Genomic DNA, 19550 nt, shown 5'->3' on the forward strand with positions numbered 1-19550 from the left:
TTAACTTGGCTTTAAAGATACTAAAAATTGTGCTTAGTCTACTCCAACCAGGAGTCTTAATTTAAAAGTTAAAAGAACTCTAGTCTAGGGGTGGCTGGGTGGCTCACTCGGTTAAGCATCCGATTCTTGGTCTCAGCTTCGGTCTTGATCTCAGGATGGTGAGTTGAAGCCCCATGTTTAAGCTCCACGCTGGGTGTGGAGCCTAATTTAAAAATAATATAAGTGTGTGTGTGTTTAGATATGGTATGATATGATATGAAAGAACTATTTGGTTTAAAAGGAACTCAGAGCTGTGGTGGTTTTTTGTTTTGTTTCATTTTGTTTTCCTTTTTGGTGTTTTGTTTTTTGATACATTCTGGTAGTCAAATATGTGAAAAATTTTAAGTGGGCTTATAGTTTTACTCTATATTTTCTCTGCAGTTTCTTCACTTTAATATTAATTAATGCTTATTTCTAGTTGAGCTGGTAACATTCTTCTTCCAAATGTTGCAGAACTTTTAACCTCCTCTGATTAGAACTTTTTCAGGAAGTAGCCTGCAAACAGAAAAAAATATGTGAAAGTTTAAGAGACTCTTTCTTAGAGATTTTTAATTCATAATCTCTAAAGTGAATTTAACCATTATATTTAGCCATTTAATGTTTATTTTTTAAATCAGTAGGTCTAAATTAAATGCCAGCTACTGAAAAAAGAACTTTAAGTCAATTGAAGGATACACAGAGAAGTATTTATGGAGAAAAATTATGTAGACACATAGAAGTGTTTTGAGTGTGTGATCTACTTGTAATGAACATCTTATATGAAATTTATCAAAAGCTAGGAATTAAATGTAGATCTTAAATATCCTCAAATTTACTTGGGGAGAACTTTTCTGTGATTTATAGCCAGAAATAGTAGATATGATTGTCTCAACATTTCTTGCTGTTTATTTAGTGCTTTGGCTTAAAAATGTAATAAAAATTAAAATCCAGAAATAAAATTCATCCCTCAAAATCGATTTCTAATTTTTTGTTGATTCCATTTGTGTTACATTTGATCATGTAATTTTATGTACAAGCCAACATTGTTTTTGTTGCTGTATGTAGTTGGTGCTGTGACTTGTTTGTGCTCATCTCTGTTCTGTAGGCAACTTGCCACTCCCTACTGAATAAAGCTACAGTAAAAGAAAAAAAGGAAAACAAAAAATCAGTAAGTTTGGAGAACTTTTTATTAGCTGTTTCTTTCAAAGCAAAACAAAAATCTTTTGCTGTTTGTTGAGAATATCTTCACTTCAGCCTATTTGACCTTCACTGTAAAATCATTCTACTAATTCTGGCACAAAATAGCTTTCATTTCAATTAACCCTGGAATTAAGTTACATCACAACATTCTCTGTGTTCCTTTGGTTTGATTTATCCCAAAGGCATTTTGGGGGCATTTGTTGCATTGGATATCCCTGGTCTAATTTTATTATTGTTATGTTTAAAATTATAAATGAATGCAAAAGAAACTTAATTTCAAGGCCTTAGGAAATGCTGACTCTCTTCATTCTTGCTTCTTGTTGCAGGTAATGTGAGTGGTTTCTTTTCCTAGAGGTGAAAGTTGTTCTTCATTGTTAGAAGTATATGGAGGGCGAAAAAAAGTTTATGGAGGGAGCGTGTCACTTTCTAAATCTTACCTAAAGGTTTCATTTTTTTACTCCTTATATTTTTACCTAAACAATCTCAGGCAGAATCTAGATATTTGTGCTTAGATTATAAAAATCCTAATGGTAAACCTTTACCTTAGAGAAAGTCATTATTAAATAATTGGGATTGAGAATATAGTACTTTTGAAATAAAGGAAAACTCAGTGATTCCATTATTTGTAGAGAAACACCTCATTTTGCTAACATGATAAGAATATACTGCCTGTTTCTATGAACCTGCCCTAATTAAGGGAAGAAAATTATAGTAATCATTATTATTTTCTTCCCCACAAATTTGGTCCTAATATGCATTCATTTTGAATTTGCCATTATCACTATGACTTATCAGGCTGAGTATTAATCTTTGTTTGTATAATCCAAATGATTTTAGAGAAAGATTTAAAAAAAAAAAAACCTTTAGGAGTCATGTAAGTAGTTTACATACAAATTTTTAAAAAAAAATTTAAAATATACATTTGGTTTCCTCTTTCATTCTTTGTCTAAAGCTTGACACATAATAAGTTCCTGTTTCAAATTCAGAACTAAATTAAAATTTAGACACCTACGCTTTTATGTGCATTTGAGATTTTGAGTATGTTAAGTAAGTTTGGTCAGCTGTGAGCAAATGGATTGGATTAGATGGCTGTCTTGCTTAAAAACATTTCTTTCTAATGCTTCTAATTCTCAGCGTATGTGGGTTTAACATATATACACCATCACTGTTGGAATTTACTATTTCTAACACTCTTGTTCAGTGTTTTACTAATGGCATTGTGTAGTATATCACATAAATTAAAATTCCAGCTCTCTGTATTTCTCTAAGAGCATGTTTTCTAGCCTCCTAACACTGCATTTTTTTAAATTAAGATTTTGTCTAAAATTGTTCTTTGAAATGTTATTTTCTACTAGTGTTATTTTTCAAAATTTTTTTTTTTTAAGTGTCTGGGTAATGCTGAGTTTTGGAATATATTTCTCAGCACAGGTGTTATGAGGTCCTTATGGAAACAAAGGGAAACTAATTGGTAATTTGAGGTATTTTAGAACATATTCCAAAGTATGAAGACAATATAGTCATCATAAATTTAAGATGTTTGTTTATGCAGTTGTTGGCTTAAGAATCTAATAATCTTTAAAAAGCAAGCTCTTTGGGGGGTGTATGTGTAATGTATTGGAATATGTAAAATAGAGAAGGTCTTGGCTCCTGGTTTATTAGCTGTGTAGTTATAGAGAATTCCATTTATTCTACTCAAACATATAATGTATAATTAGATCTCCTTTGAGAAGTTTACTGTCTACCTCATTCAGGTAATCAAGCATGTGTGGGTAGTGATCCTCTTGCTGTTGTAAAGTTTATGACTATTTATTTGTACCATGTTGTTCAGATTTTACTAAGGGGAGTAACGAGAACATTTGATAACTGGTTTTAGCATACAGACTAGCCCAACTTTGACCATTTATGCAGAATGTGTTTGGGATCTAAATTAGATTTTTCTAGATTAGAAATAAAAATCCCAACTTGAGTATGTATATTATGAAGTAAAATTACATTGATGTTTATTATTGATGATATAAAAAGAATTATTTTTATAAATTGTCTCATGAAACTTGTTATACAGCATTTTTATTGATTTTCTGTGTTTCTGAGGTATGGGTCCTTTGAGTTTTGACAAGAATTAATTTTGAAGATGTGGAGGATAGTAGAGATGTAGTACTTTTCAGAAGTTTGACAATATTCTCCCTTTGGGAAATATCGCAGATTTTCATTAAATTCTGAGGTTGAATAGTATTAACTATAAATCAGGTATAAATGTGAGTTACACTTTAAAATTTTTTTGTTCTAGACAAAACTAATAAGTAGCATCTTTCAAAAATGTGCTGGTTTTTATGAGGTACTTTCACAGCAGGTTAGTATTTTATAAATGGTTCTTGGAAACCAAATGATGTCTTTTAATTTTTTAAAAGCTGTTTCAGAATTTTAGTGGATTAAACTGAATATATGCTTATTCTTTTAAAACAACCTATTTGAAATTAAATATAAAGCAGTTCTTAGTCCTCTTCTTGCTAACTCATTCCTTAAAGCTTTAAAGTTCTGTAGGTTTGTTGATTAGTTTCTTCTGTTTTAAGATTAAAATTTGGGAGTTCTAAAAGAACCACTCAGTAGCAGTGGTGGTCCCTGAACATTCTGAAATTGTATGAAAAATTTTGTCTGCATAAATGTATATATTCATTTTTCTGTTCCTACATCCCAAAAGGTTAAATACTGTACCAGAGTGGTAAAAACACTGGAATTTTCTTCTTAATTCTATTTCTAAAACTGTATTTCAGCCAAAAATAATTCTCAAACAGTATTTGGGTTTTCAAGCTATTCTAGTAAGGCTGCTGTATTTAGCCATCTGCACCAGCTTCCTCTTAAGTGTAAGGTTGTCCTTCATGCAGTAGCACTCAGAGGACTTTAAGATGAAAGCTCCCTGAGCTGCGTAGTATAAATGAAGGTGAGAATATATTAGTACAACTACTGTCTGTTATCACCTCTTACAGGGATATTCTTCAGCTTTAAAGATCATTCTCGGAAATCTTAACATTTATGAATTCTGTCAGATATGGTAGAAGACTATTTAGAGATCTTGGGTAGTGGAAAAGAAAGAAGACATCAAAATTGTACACCACATGAAACACTAAAAGGCATAGAAAGAAATGAAATAATCCTTATTCTTCCCAGAGTTAATCTGGAGTCAGTGAGCCGTGTGAATTCGTGACAAGAGGTATTTATTAAGGCATCATAAAGTAAACTAGAGTTATGTGAGATTCTGCACATAAATCCCATTTTCTCCCAATATCCTCTGAAATGTGCGTTTGTCCCTAGAATCTTTGAATATTGCATGGAGTGCTGTGGCTTTGCTGCCATAGCCACCACTGGTTTAAGCAGCAGTTAGCTACACTAAGCAAGAGCATTTGCAGATTAATATGTTACAAAAGTGTTCTTGAAAAATAAATATACATTCTTGAAAAAAAAATGTGAGTTTTAGAATAATCTGATTTTCATATGTTAACTTCAAACAGGAGTCACTGAAAAGAGATGGATGCTGAGCTGGTGGCCTAACACTTTCCCCAGTCTAATGTGCCTATTACTTTACCTTCAAGGTAGAATGTTTTATAAAAAGAAAGAGAAAAGAAATCATTTTAAATATTTGACTCATGTTTTTCAGCATGGGCAACTGCTTCTTGTTTCTTTAACTTTTTTTTATTTGACAGAATTATACCCTGAGGTACACAAAAGGGTCCTTTTTTCTGCTGGTGGGATCCTTTTTTCTTTTAGGTCCCCAAGAATTCCTGTTCCTCCATGATTTAAATAATAGGTCCTTATCTTATAACAAATTCTGAGGAAGAAAAGGAACTGGCAGTAATGTTACTTATAAGTAAGTTTTTTCTCTTGATAGGAATCTAAAAAACTAACTTTAGTGTGTGGCAAGCATTTTGCTCAAGATACTCAGTTGTACCAGGTATACAACAAAATGTAAGTATTTACTATTAGATACTGGATGTTTGGGGGTATGCTGTTGCAAACTTAGCCTTGTCTTGTAAGAGTTGACCGCACACTCATGTCTGTTAATCTTAGTAAAATATGGTAATCGTTGTGTGAAAATTTGGTCTGCTTTTGTTACTTATCAAACTTGCAGTATAAACAACGATGACAAATGTAAGATCTTTTTTCAGGTCTCTCCTATACAACTCATTCATGAGGTTCTTCTTTCTTTGTAAATGTCTTTGTTGTCCTTTAAAAGGACGGAGGGCAAGAATTGGGGATAAACTTTATTTACTGATGTTTTGGGAGTTAAGAAAAAATAGAAATGTGTCGTTTACAAGGGTTGATCTATTCAGTTTTTGTGCGAAAGTTTGACCCTTGAGCTTTTTCTTCCCATTTCCTTTTTGAATTCAAACCATATAGTCAATTTTCAACTCCTTGTTTTTAGGTGGTTAGCCAGCGTTTCCCTCAGAACAGCATTGGTGCAGTGGGAAGTGCCATGTTCCTCAGATTTATCAATCCTGCCATTGTCTCACCATATGAAGCAGGGATTTTAGATAAAAAGCCACCACCTAGAATCGAAAGGGGCTTGAAGTTAATGTCAAAGGTGAAGAATTATTTTGATAATCTATTTAAAATTCCTCTTCCAACTAGACTTTCTGTTTTTCATATTTATTGTACTTACACTTGAATTGATTTTTAAAATGCCCTGTGGTTCTCACTTATATGCTTTTGTCTTATTTTTATTTGTTAAATTACAAAGGAATTTACTAGACTGATACCTGATGGACCTTATTATCATGGGAAAATAATCTTAGCAAATGTCTTCTGAAGATAGTTTTCTATGTATTCATTCTGGAAATTCTGAAATGGAGGCTGTATGATTTTTTTAAATTAAGAAAGACATTTAAAAATTTTAATATGTATAATATATATTTACATATGTGTAATATATACTTACATATATGATTTTTATTAAGAAAGACATTTAAATTTTTAATATGTATAATATATTTACATAAGTTTACATATATTTACATATATATTTACATCTGTATATGTGTAGTAATTATATTTGGGAAAGAACAGTAACAACACCTAGTATTTATAGAATACGTAATAATTTAATCACCACTAGAAATTATATCAATTAGTACTTTTTAAAGAATATATCAATGTGTACACTTCATACAATGAATGATCTGATTTATAACCCTGTTCCATTATTTAGATACTTCAGAGTATTGCCAATCATGTTCTGTTCACAAAAGAAGAACATATGCGGCCTTTTAATGATTTTGTGAAAAGCAACTTTGATGCAGCACGGAGGTAGGATTGCTCTATTTGACTCCAGTACTGTCAGTTTCATTTAAGTCTGTTGCCCACCCTGTACTAGGTCAGCTTTTGTGTAGGTTTTTGCCTCTTCCCTCTCTAGGTCAAGAGCAGAGTTAATCTTATGTTATAGAAGAGACAGTGGCTAAATAAATCTATATTCTTTATAATTTAATAGTGATTTCCATATTTGAAAACCAGCAGGGAGTTTTGACACATCTGTTAAAGGATTTGAGGTTGCTACAATACGCAGGAGAGGAAGAAGAAGAAGATTCCTTCTTGTACAAACTAAAACCAAAATGGTATACATAATGCATAATAGCATATAATGACAGTTTTTTTTTTTTATGTTGAGTTTGAGTTGTTAGTTTATCTGTAAATAGGGACAATACTCTTTGCCTACCTGAGTGTGGACTTTAAAGTATGAAGTGAGATAGTATATGAGAAAGTACTTTGTAAATATAAGTTAAGGTCCAGAATTCTTTTTCTATTATATGAAACTAATTGATCTCATAGTCTGAGCTAGACGTGTACAACTCTGTCTTCCAGTTTTTCATTACGATTCATATCAACTTCTTTGTAGCTGGGGTTCAAAAGATATATTGTTGGACTGCAAGCCATATTGGAGAGAAAAGCAAATGTCAGCATAGGATTCGTATTCTAGCAGATTGACCATCCATAGAAAGTGAAGAGAACAAAAGTTATACTCCCGGCTCTGACCTAATAGTCTGTATGACTTTGGGGAGGTCTTTCTTTTGTCTTGTCTTGGTCTCTGTTTCCCTATCTGTAAAGTACTGGCTTCAATCCAAAGTCTCATCCATCTACATTTTGTTGTGGTTTGACTTTAAAACCTACTCTGAAGCCACAGCCACGGATCAGAAATGGAAAGCCAACTTTCTCCTTTTCTCATGTTGTTTTGTTTTATGACAGTCATGTGTGAATAATGTCTTAATCCTCCATACTTGTAATCTCAGTTATTTTACAAAATTACTTCATATGAATTTAATTCAAACATAGATATGGGTGTATCTGGTTTTAAAAATTCTAATGATTTTATACTTTTTAAGGTTTTTCCTTGATATAGCATCTGATTGTCCTACAAGTGATGCAGTAAATCATAGTCTTTCCTTCATCAGTGATGGCAATGTGCTTGCTTTACATCGTCTGCTCTGGAACAATCAAGAGAAAATTGGCCAGTATCTTTCTAGCAACAGGTAGGATTTCAGAGTCATGAGATTTTGAAAACTTTTAGTTTTAATTTATAAAAACAATTTGGTCCTGAATAATGCTTTTCATTTTGCATCTGCTCAGAATAGGAACTGGTTTGAAAAGAGAAATGTAGAACTCTAGACTCTCTTCAAAAATAAATAGGCAAAGGGTTCATTCAATATTAAATGATCTATAAGCCCACCTCGGTGATACATACTTTTTTTTTTTAAAGTTTAAGCTGAGAAATCACAAATTAGCCATTTGGGTTTTTTTCTGGTTTGCGAAACATCAGATGTGCACACAATGTGGAGAAGTTTAAATTTACTAGAAGCTCAAATGAGTATTGGCATCTGAATTTGAAGAGGAGGTCATTCTTGGGAATATAATAATTAAAACATTGCCAGTGTTCTATTTGTGATAACTCTCAAGTATATGCAAATAAGGCTTTATGCAGAAAACACTCAGTAATTAAAAAGTGTCAACTTGGGTATTGTTTTATTAGCTGTTCCTAGTTAAAGTCTTTGTAGCCTGAATCACTTGCTATCCTTTCTAGTTGTGTATGTTTATAAAGGATCCATGTTCCTATGCGTGAGGAGTTCTCTTACAAATGTAAAATGAGTCCAGAAAATCTTAAATGCTAATAAAAATGGTTTACTCATTCATGGGAGCAGTAGAAGACCATGCAGCTAAAGCTAACTAGTTAGGAGATGGTGGTTTAAAAAAAAGAGAACATTTTAATCCTTCATGAATTATTAATGGATTAAAGTGATACAGGCATGACTGATATGTGCCCTAATAGAGGAAGACTGAACATGCTTTATCTGTGTCACACTAAAATAAACTGTGTAACCTTTAAATGCAAACATTCATTTCTCTTACATAATTCACATACATAATTGTGTAGTTTGATGCTACAGTTTTTTTTTTTTTAATTCAGTTGTCTTAAAAAAAAATACACGTTCTAAACATACAGAAGAGTATAGGTTATAATATAATAGAGACCCATGTCTACGGTCTAACTTTGACATTAGTTTGCTGTTTTACTTCAAATTTTTATAACATTTTATTTCTTGGGGGAAAAGATACAACTTCCCTCTAAATAACTGACAAAGTAAGGAAATTATATGTATGTATAACATAGTTTTGTGTGTTTGAAAATTTCGCAGAAATTATATACTAAATATAGTCTCTTCACACAATATTCTGAGATTATTTAAGTTAGGTTAGTGTTTTACTGGATCACTGTATGAGGACTTATTTTCACATTCCCTAGATGATATTTAGGTTTGTTTTTTGCTTTTCTCTCTTTTAAATAGTAGTGTAATAAAATTCTTCATATTTATCTCCTTGTGTATTACCTGAATGTGTAATTGCTGGGTTCTGGGCTTCACACAGCCCCAACTTCACTAGATAACTGCCACATTACTTTTCATGGTGTACATGCTGATTTACATTTTAATCAGTTCTGTGTGAGAGTACCTCTGTGTACACATCCTCACCAAAGTTAGTATTAGTAAACATAATTTTTGCCAGTTTGATTTTTTTTAATTGTGTTATGTTAGTCACCATAAATTACATTAGTTTTTGAAGCTGTGTTCCAAGATTCATTGTTTATGGAGTTTGATGCTTTTTGTGAAACGGTATTTTGTTGTTCTTGTATAGTTTTAAATGTTGAATTGTTATTGAAAATCCATATTTACCCTGATTAAGCAGAGATCTGATATGAGGGACAAATATATCCCAATTAGCAAAAGCCTAGTTTCTCAAGAAGGATTCTTTTCGTCTTGTGAAAAAGTGGATCACAATATTATTTTAACTACTGATTGCCTGTTTAGTGGTAGTGGATTAAGAATACTAGAAAAGAAAAGAATTTTTTATGTAAGTTTTATAGTTTGGGGAGTGGTCATATTTCTAAGATGTCTCCATCTTACAAGACCTTGTGAGGTCTTTTTGGTGCTATTTACAAGTCAGCAAGAACCACCAGCTGACAGAAAGAAGAAAAGCAATGATAATCTAAAGCAATGTGTACTGCTGAATGTGAACAGCTCCTGTTTTCTAAGTAGTTTGCTCTATCTAGGGATCACAAAGCTGTTGGAAGACGACCTTTTGATAAGATGGCAACACTTCTTGCGTACCTGGGTCCTCCAGAGCACAAACCTGTGGCAGATACACACTGGTCCAGCCTTAACCTTACCAGTTCCAAGTTTGAGGAATTTATGACTAGGTAAGGTACCACGTTGAAATAATGATTGCTCGCTTTTGGTTGAGGTGCAACGCTGACCACCAGGCTGCTTGTTAGATATACTTGTATTTCTGATAGAGGATTATCAGGAAAGAGGTGCCTAATGACCACATGGGTATATTTTGGGATCCCACTTTTTTCTTATGTTATTTATTGTTGACATGTGCTTTGTTTTATATTTGATTTTCTTATAAAAGCAATGTACTTTGTCATTTTGCTTTGAGGTGTTTTGCATTTAATACTTAGAAGGGAGGGTAGATAATCATATTATGGTTGAGGGCAGTCCTGTAGCTCAAAGTTAGTGATTTGCCCAAGATTCAGCACCTAATTCGGAGATCTGTGGTTTTAAGTTCTGAACTCTTTCTGCCACACTGTAGTGTTTTTCAGAACCCTTCCAAAAGTTAATGCTATTAACTTCATTCAGATTGAGATTCAGAAAATTTAGTATTTTTCAGTATGGCTATAAAATTCCTGTGGACATTTGTTTTGAATCTCATTTAGGAGGATTTCGTTTGTGAGGTAAAAAATCCTCATTGTTAGATACTCACTTTTTTGATGTTACAGCAATTGCAGCATGCTGAATCCTTTAGTCTTTAAAGTACTTTTCATAGTACTTCACACTTAGTCACTCAGTAAGTACTTCATTAGTGACTGTGGGTGAAGTGTTTTAATTGTAATATGTGCCAGAAACAAGTAAAAAGCAGAATGTGACATTCAGAAATTAATTCATAGCACAGATTTCCATATAATAAGCCTTGCATTGTCAGTGCCTGTCACTGATCATATTACATGTAGGCCATAGTTGCGTGCACATGCCTCCAATTCTTTGATAACACTAAAAGAATGTGTGAATACACGGGACACCTGGGTAGCTCAGTTGGTTAAGTGCCCGGCTCTTGGTTTCAACTCAGTTTGTAATCTCGGGGTCCTGAGATCAGGGCTGCTCATCAGGCTCCACTCAACACAGAGTCTGCTTAGGATTCTCTCTCCTTCTCCCACTCATGCTCTCATGTGCTCTCTCTCTCTCCCACTCTCTCTGTCTCTCTCTCTCAAAAAAAAAAAAAAAATTATGTGTGAATACATAACAATATCCTTTGTAGCTTAATTTTTATCTTTAGCTCTGTTATATTCATTTCAGTTTAACATATGTTTATTACTAATGATTGAAGAAGTATTTTCACACAAAATTTTCATATTACTTCATTGAACATTGCATAATACAAGAATATAAAACTATTTTTTATTCAACATTACTGAGGACATCCTAGCCATTTTTCCACTTTTCTAAGAAAACCTATTTATTGATCCTTACCTAAGACCCTCACTTCCCTTATAAAACAACCTTCTATGCTTTTGAAGACTAGATGACCTAATATATATGAGACATTTTAAACAGTGTCTGGTATATATAGTGTTTATATATAGTGTTTAATAAATGTTAAGTGTTACATTGAGATACCACTTTACACCAGTTAGAATGGCCAAAATTAGCAAGACAGGAAACAACGTGTGTTGGAGAGGATGTGGAGAAAGGGCAACCCTCTTACACTGTTGGTGGGAATGCAAGTTGGTGCAGCCACTTTGGAGAACAGTGTGGATATTCCTCAAGAAATTAAAAAATAGAGCTTCCCTATGACCCTGCCATTGCACTACTGGGTATTTACCCCAAAGATACAGATGTAGTGAAAAGAAGGGCCATCTGTACCCCAGTGTTTATAGCAGCAATGGCCATGGTCGCCAAACTGTGGAAAGAACCAAGATGCCCTTCAATGGACGAATGGATAAGGAAGATGTGGTCCATGTACACTCTGGAGTATTATGCCTCCATCAGAAAGGATGAATACCCAACTTTTGTAGCAACATGGACGGGACTGGAAGAGATTATGCTGAGTGAAATAAGTCAAGCAGAGAGAGTCAATTATCATATGGTTTCACTTATTTGTGGAGCATAACAAATAGCATGGAGGACAAGGGGAGATGGAGAGGAGAAGGGAGTTGAGGGAAATTGGAAGGGGAGGTGAACCATGAGAGACTATGGACTCTGAAAAACAATCTGAGGGTTTTGAAGGGGCAGGGGGTGGGAGGTTTGGGGAACCAGGTGGTGGGTATTGGAGAGGTCACGGATTGCATGGAGCACTGGGTGTGGTGCAAAAACAATGAATACTGTTACGCTGAAAATAAATTTAAAAAATTAAAAAAATAATATAAATAAATGTTAAGTGTTATTTTTGTTCTCAGCTCCCACTGATGCTCTTTGAGACCCATTTTTCTTTTAAGGAAATGAAGGTAGCTTTATAATTTTCTCAGCTGTGAAGATAAAAATTGTTGAATTACTCAAAACTTAGAAATCTGAAGAAGAAAGTAAAAAATTCTCAGTCTTCTTAGAGACGTGTACCTCTTAGAAATAATTTAGTTGACATTGGGCAGATGGCCACACAATCATTTATCTATACACAGGTGTACCTATTCTCTTATCAAATGACATGCAGGTTGTTTCAATTAATACTAACAAATGCTGACCTGGTACCAGCAACATGATGGATTAAGATAATACAGCCTCTCTCCCCAACCCTCTTCAAGACACAAGACACCTAGAAATAGTAGGTAAAAGGAACTATGTTTTTAAAATATTTTATTTTTAAAATACATAGCTGGAAGATGATTTCTGAACACATTACCAACATATCGTTAGTATGGTGGAAAATAGGAAAAAAGTTAAAAAATGCAGATGACAGAATGAGAGGGTCCAACAAGCATAATAGGTGTTTCAGAAGTGCAGCTTAAAGAGAATGGTGAAGAGGTAATACTTGAAGAGACAACAGATGAAAGTGTCCCAGGGTTGGTGAATGACACGAATCTTCAAATTAATTATACACACACTGAGTATTCAGCAGAATACATAAAAATCAAGTCATGCCTTTTTTTTTTTTTTTAAAGATTTTATTTATTTATTTGACAGAGATCACAGGTAGGCAGAGAGGCAGGCAGAGAGGGAGGAGGAAGCAGGCTCCCTGCTGAGCAGAGAGCCCGACTCAGGGCTCGATCCCAGGACCCTGGGATCACGACCCGAGCCGAAGGCAGAGGCTTTAACCCACTGAGCCACCCAGGCGCCCCTCGAGTCATGCTTTTTCAGAAATATTTTAAAATACACAGGGGAATTTAATATATGATAAAAAGTGGTATTCAGAATCAGGGAGACCAGAATGGACCTTTTTTTTTTTAAGTTTTGGGATTTGCATTTATTTATTTGTTCATTCACTCATTCCAGTATAAGTAACATATATTGTTACACTTGTTTCACTACAGTGTAGTGATTCAACAAATCTGTACGTTACACAGTGTTTATCATGATAAGTGTACTCTTAATCCTCTTGACCTATTTTCCCCATCCTCCCACCTACCTCTCCTCCAGCAACCAGTTACTTTCTATATTTTTTTGGTTTTTTTTTCTTTGTTCATTTGTTTTGTTTCTTAAATTCCACACATGAGTGAAATCATATGGCATTTATCTTTCTTCATCTGATTTTACTCAGAATTATACTATCTAGTTCTATCCATGTTATTGCAAATGGCAAGATTTCATTCTTTTTTATGGCCAAGTAATATCCCATTCTATATATATGCACACAAGTTTTTTTTTAATCCATTCATCTATCAGTAGACACTTAGCTATGTCTTGGCTATGTCTTGGCTATTGTAAATAATGCTGCAATAAACATAGGGGTCCATATATCTTTTCAGATTAGTGTTTTAGTTTTCTTTGGGTAAATACCTAGCAGTGGAATTATTGTATCATTTGGTAATTCTATCTTTAATTTTTTTGAGGAACCTACATACTCTTTTCCACAGTGGCTGCTCCAGTTTGCATTCCCACCAACAGTGCATCAGGGCTCCTTTTTCTCCACATCTGTGCCAACACTTGTTTCTTATGTTTCTAAATTTAACTATTGAATGGACTTTTAATAAATGGTGTTGGTACAAATGAATAACCATCTGGAAAAAGGTGCTCATACCATTCATGAGGATAAACTCTCATGAAGAAGAAGACGTGCAAAGGAAGGCCTTTTAAATCATTCAAAATCATAAACCAATAAAGAAAAGGTTGATAAATTGAACTCTTGAAAAAAATTGAAAACTTAGTTGCTTCTAGAAAAAAAAAATACCATGATAAAAAACAATCCTATGGTTAATATTGCTGCCCAATACTTTTCTTAGGATAGTCCTAAGAACTACTCAGTGTGTTTCAAAGAGTAACACCTTAAAATTTTTGGTATTTGTTACAAAATTGCCTTTCAGAAAGTGTTTTGCTTTTTAAATATTTTGCCATTTTACATATTTTATCATTGCTCTAATCATGGGTTTTTAGAAATACTCAATGGACAATAGAAAGCCTGAGTTACTCTGTTTTTGTTTTTTTCTTTCAGGCATCAAGTACATGAAAAAGAAGAGTTCAAGGCTTTGAAAACGTTAAGTATTTTCTACCAAGCTGGGACTTCCAAAGCTGGGAATCCTATATTTTATTATGTTGCACGGAGGTAAGAACTACTATGTTTTAGTTTCTCTTAACACAGTTTTAAAAATAATAAATGTAGAGAGACAGCAAATTTGGTTTTTCCCATTTGACTTTACTGGAATTGAAGACAAGTTTACCTGTAAGAATATAGCTGGATAAATAGCCATCATCACAAAATGATGGTGGTATATTAGAAATTGCTTTTCAGGAGACCTGTTTCCTCTTGCCTTCTCTTTCTTAAAATCAGTTTTTTTTTAAATACTTCCTACAACAGATTAATTACCAAGAATAAAAAAATTGCAAAGTATCTTTTTTTAAGCTGTATTCTGAGTAAATATATCTACAGCATGACAATCAGAAACACTTCTTTTTAAGCAGAACTAAAACTTTTAAGAATCTGTTTCTAAGAACTTTCAGTAATATGCTGTGTATGACAAGATTGGGTTTACTTAACAAATAATTCAGAGAAGCTGTGGGAAAGTTCTATAAGGATGGCACAGGTGACAGCCTGGAAAAATGATTGCATTTTTTTCATTATGTCTTCAGTCCAGGCTAGTTCCTTTGAAAGCCTTTCTGGAAATGCTGTGAGCTCCTTCTTAACAATAGGCTCGAGGCTTGCCATGCTCTCCGTGCCATGGTCCTTTCTTTCTTGCCTCCATACTACCTTCCTTGAGAACTTATCTGCGATACTAAGTTGGTGGTTTTTACTTCTTCGTGTTGATGACATAAACTCATGGTATTTGAACTTTAGAGACAATGTGGTGTAACAGACCATTGGCTTTGGAATTTTAGGACTATGCATAATCTTAGTTTTGCTATTAAGTAGCAGAAGGAATTAATCTTCCCAAGTTTCCTGAATTTAACATAAATTGAAGAATTATGTCAGTAGACTGAATGGTCACAGTTGGCAAAAACTTAACAGTGTGTAGGGGATAAGTGGAGCCTCAGAAATAATGGGGAAGGATTGAAGAAAGGAATGTGGAAGGTGGGAAATTCGTTTAGTCAAATAATCCAGATAGCGTTAACACCAAGGAGTCCCAACCACTGGGTGTTACAGAATCAAGAGTATAGGAACTTGCATTTACCCTGAGTTCTCTTCTTGAACAACCTTTGAGTAACATCTCTTCATTTCTCTTGAGAGTCTTCTCTCCAACTTTTATACCAATACCCATTTCTAAATTGCCTAAGATAATTTTAATTTTCTTTTGCAACAGAGATGAACCATATTTGTATTTCAACCCCAACTTTTAATGCAACCAGTGTTTTGGCCCTCCCTATTTTGTCAAAGTAATTAAAGTGAAACTGGTGAGGCAGATAGGTGTGTGTCCCCCTCCCCCTTTAAATTCTTGTTAGTTTGTAAGTAGCAAAGATATCTGGAAAGCCTCAAAACTAGGTTTTCTCTTCAGGATCGGAAAGTGTAAGATTGTGTTGCTTCATTGGAGGTTCTAGAAAAGGCCAAGGAAAGCAGGATGGGCCTGATCCAGACACCCTCTGTTGGATTAAAACAGTGAGATTTCCAGGAAACCTATAGAACATGATGACTTAAGAGTGCTAAACAATTCTTAACTCTGTTGTTTTATTAGCTGCATAATCTTAGATGAGTTTTTTTCTGAATCTGTGTCTTCTTCTGTTAAAAAAAAGAAAAGGTGAGAGGGCAGCACTTACAAAAACTATCCTGTCTACCTCTCACATGAAGTATTTTGTGACTTCAAAGTTCTGTACAGAGTACGTTTGAGGTTTTCTTTTTTTCATTTTTGGTTTTTGTTTTTGGATAGGACTCTTGCAATTTCAGATTTTCAGTACTTTGAACTTTTCACTTAGACTTCCTGGAGCTCCTCTCAGCCTTTATTTTCACCTGGTTTGAAGTCTTAGCTCCAAGATTGTTGAGCACACAGTAACTCAGAGCAGAGAAAGGCCCACTTCCACCATGGTACAAGTCCAAAAGAATATAGTGAAGGCTTTACCTCTACATGGCCAACTTTGTCAAAGAACACTTGGGTTTGACTTCTCTTTTGATATTCCTGTGTTTCTGTGGCTTAGACTACTGTGTATTAGTGAATATTTTTTGACCTATAGATTCCATTCTCCTTACAGATAGTCCAGACATTTTAGACTTGAAATATGCAAAACTTGATTTAGTATGTATTCAAATCAGCTTTTTAACACTGTATTTTCTTTCTCAGTTACATCATTATTCTTTCCCATGCTAGAAACCCTAATCATTTTAAATTCTTACCTTTTTCTTTTATCCTCCTCATTGTCAGTCACCTAGCCTTGGTTTTAGCTGTGGGACCCTGACAAATCAGTTACACTGTTTTAGTTAGGCCTTTGTTACTGCAAAGAAGACATTCTTATTTTCTCAGAAAGGTAGGCCTCAGGAAAAACATGAATTACACAGCAGAGACTGCCTAGGTGTAGACAGAATTAGGTGGCTATCAGTTCTGGAACTAGTTCACAATCTTTGACTCTCTCTTGGCTTCATAGCTCTACTTCCTGTTTTTTCTCTTTTGGTATCCTTTCAGTTTTAGCCACAACTACTAACTCTTTCATTACCTCAGCACCGCATACTTCAGGTTCCAAAAAGAGAATGTGGTTCTGCTAAAATACACCTGTTTGACAAAACCTTTCATGCTAAGTGCTGGTCAGCCAGTGTCTTTCTGGCCTGCTCCTTAAGTCAAGTATATGCTCCTGACTGCTATTCTTTTTCAGGGGCTGTCTTTTGGTATTTGTTGTGATTTTTGTTTTGTGGTTTTTTTTTTAATTGGATCTTAATTGTTTAATATTTCTTTTAGGCACCTTGAAAATGCCTTTTGAAATCATTTTTCTGCCACTGCCATTCCTGAGACTCTCTTTACTAGCTCTTACCTATATGAACGCAGCCTTATCCTCCCACTTCCTAATCCCCAGATAACTTCTTCCAGGTCATTTTAACATTGCATCTGGAGGCAGACCAGTACAAATCTCAACTTGTCTCTCTCGGTGTGTTAAATAACACTGTAGATTCCGCATATGAAGTCCAGGTTCTGTAGTCAGGCATGCAGGGTGCTCCATAATTTTGACCTAATTTAGTTTCTAATCTTTCCCTGGTATTCCCTCCCATGTATTTATGCTCCTACTTCATAGTAGTTAAACTACTATAAACAACAATTGTTGCAGTCTTGTTTATGGTGGCAAAAAAAAAAAAAAAAAAAAAAAAAAGAAACCAAAACTCCAAAACAGTGTAACTATGTTTCAAAAGGGGAATTGTTGAATATATAAGGATACCTCTATATTATGGAATAATATGCAATGCATTAAGTTTATTTTGCTTGTTACAAGTAACAGAAATGAATTTCAAACTTGTGTAAACCAAAAAGGACATCATTTGGTACATATACCTGAGGAGATCAAGATATGGTCTGGCTTCTTACATGACCGTGTGCAGAGCTTTGAACAGTGTCATCTGCGAAACATTGTCTTCTCTGTCTCTTGACTCTACTTCTTTTGGGTTGATATTATTCGTAGGAGGCTTTTCCTGTGGCCAGCAGTGTTTTGTGTTCTCAGCTTACCAACCGAGGGAAAATGACCTCTTTCCCAGTGGGTGCTGCGGAAGTGCTGGTTTTACTGCCTGGCGTGAGTCACATGCCAATTAATTCCTGAGGCAGCCAGCGGCAGAGGGGTGGAATGTCTTGGTTGTCTAGGCCCAAATAATGCACCCATCCCTATTGAGCTTCGTGGTGAAGCCATCCCGACTTGAACTGCATGAATTGAAAGAGAGGGCACCACGGGCGGAGTTTCCCAAAGGAAAATTGGATAGCAGATCCAGGATGAGGAAAAATGGATGCTGAGTAGGCGAAAGTAACAGAAGTCCTCCGTTATACTTTAAAAAGACGCAGAAGGAGGACTGACACTTGTCATATAACTATGTGTGCACAGGCATATGTAGATTGAGAAATGTGTGAAAGTAGACACATTAAGCTGTTCATATTGCTTATTGCAGGGGAGGAGTATGATTGGAGAACGTAGAGGACCGATTATAGTATTTCTTATGTGCCTCTGTATTATATGACTTGTTGCCAGGACACAGGTTATTATAGAAGAATAATTAAAAATATAAAACCTAAAAGTTCTAACGAAGAATTTTCCTCTTAGGAATATTGTTGTACCTGGCAATTGCTTTTGGGGTAGTAGTTAGTAGTAATAATAATGGTAACAGCTAACATTTCCTGAGTGCTTTCTGTGCATCAGGCAAATTGTGCACGTGATAGAATTTTTCATCTAACCCTAACAGTAACCTTCTGAGGCCTTGTGTGTGTGGTTTTTTTTTTTTTTTTTTAAAGATTTATTTATTTGTCAGAGAGAGAGAGCACAAGCAGGGGGAGCAGCAGGCTCCCTGCTGAGCAAGGAGCCCAATGGGAGACTCGATCCCAGGACCCTGGGATCACAATCCAAGTGGAAGGCAGACATTTAACTGACTGAGCCACCTAGGCGTCCCATGAGGTGTTGTTACTAACAATGATTGACATGTATATAAACTGAAACTTAAGAGAAATTGTTGGTCGTTCCCAGACCTAGCTGTCAGAATGACCTGGAAAATTAAAGCAAACAAACATATCCCCAGGCCGTACCATGAGCTACCAAATCAAAATCTCTTGTGGAGACCCTAATTTACATATTCAACAGGCATCCAAAGTGATTCATATGTAGTCAGTTTATTACTGAAGTTAGGAAATTGCACTGGATTATGTATTTAACTCATGGTGGCACAGTTCTTGAGAATCAGCTGGGTTTCAAACCTTAACAACTGCACTATTAATGACATGGTTATTTCCAGTGTGAAAGTTAGGTACAAGGTTTTTGGGCTAAATCAACCTTTGTAGACCAGCATGAAACTCTCTAATGGTTACGAGATATGTTTCTGTAGGGAAGAGTTTTGAATTCTAGGCATCTAATTTACAAATGACCTTTTCAAACACTAGATAAAGGTTTACTCAGAGCAAGATAATCTTGTCATTGGACCAGCTGTATTATGCATTACAAGAGTTAGCAGTCTGGCTCAGTTGGAAGAGCATGTGACTCTTGATCTTG

General features: G+C 34.7%; 1 protein-coding gene across 7 annotated transcripts in view; it reads left to right on the forward strand.

Moving 5' to 3' along the window:
• Window positions 1–19550, forward strand: part of NF1 (neurofibromin 1) — a 252162-nt gene that overhangs the window by 136948 nt on the left and 95664 nt on the right. For 5 of the 7 annotated variants that reach the window (XM_032845423.1, XM_032845422.1, XM_032845416.1 and 2 more), the window contains 6 exons: window positions 1124–1186; window positions 5636–5794; window positions 6419–6516; window positions 7587–7733; window positions 9806–9952; window positions 14395–14505. In XM_032845423.1, coding sequence (XP_032701314.1) covers window positions 1124–1186; window positions 5636–5794; window positions 6419–6516; window positions 7587–7733; window positions 9806–9952; window positions 14395–14505 — 725 coding nt within the window. The remainder of the gene's footprint in view (window positions 1–1123; window positions 1187–5635; window positions 5795–6418; window positions 6517–7586; window positions 7734–9805; window positions 9953–14394; window positions 14506–19550) is intronic. The other 2 variants (XM_032845419.1, XM_032845420.1) reach the window with 1 other exon arrangement.

The sequence above is a fragment of the Lontra canadensis genome, unplaced genomic scaffold (assembly GCF_010015895.1).
Source record: "Lontra canadensis isolate GAN:19392208 unplaced genomic scaffold, GSC_riverotter_1.0 scaffold163, whole genome shotgun sequence".
NCBI lineage: Eukaryota > Metazoa > Chordata > Mammalia > Carnivora > Mustelidae > Lontra > Lontra canadensis.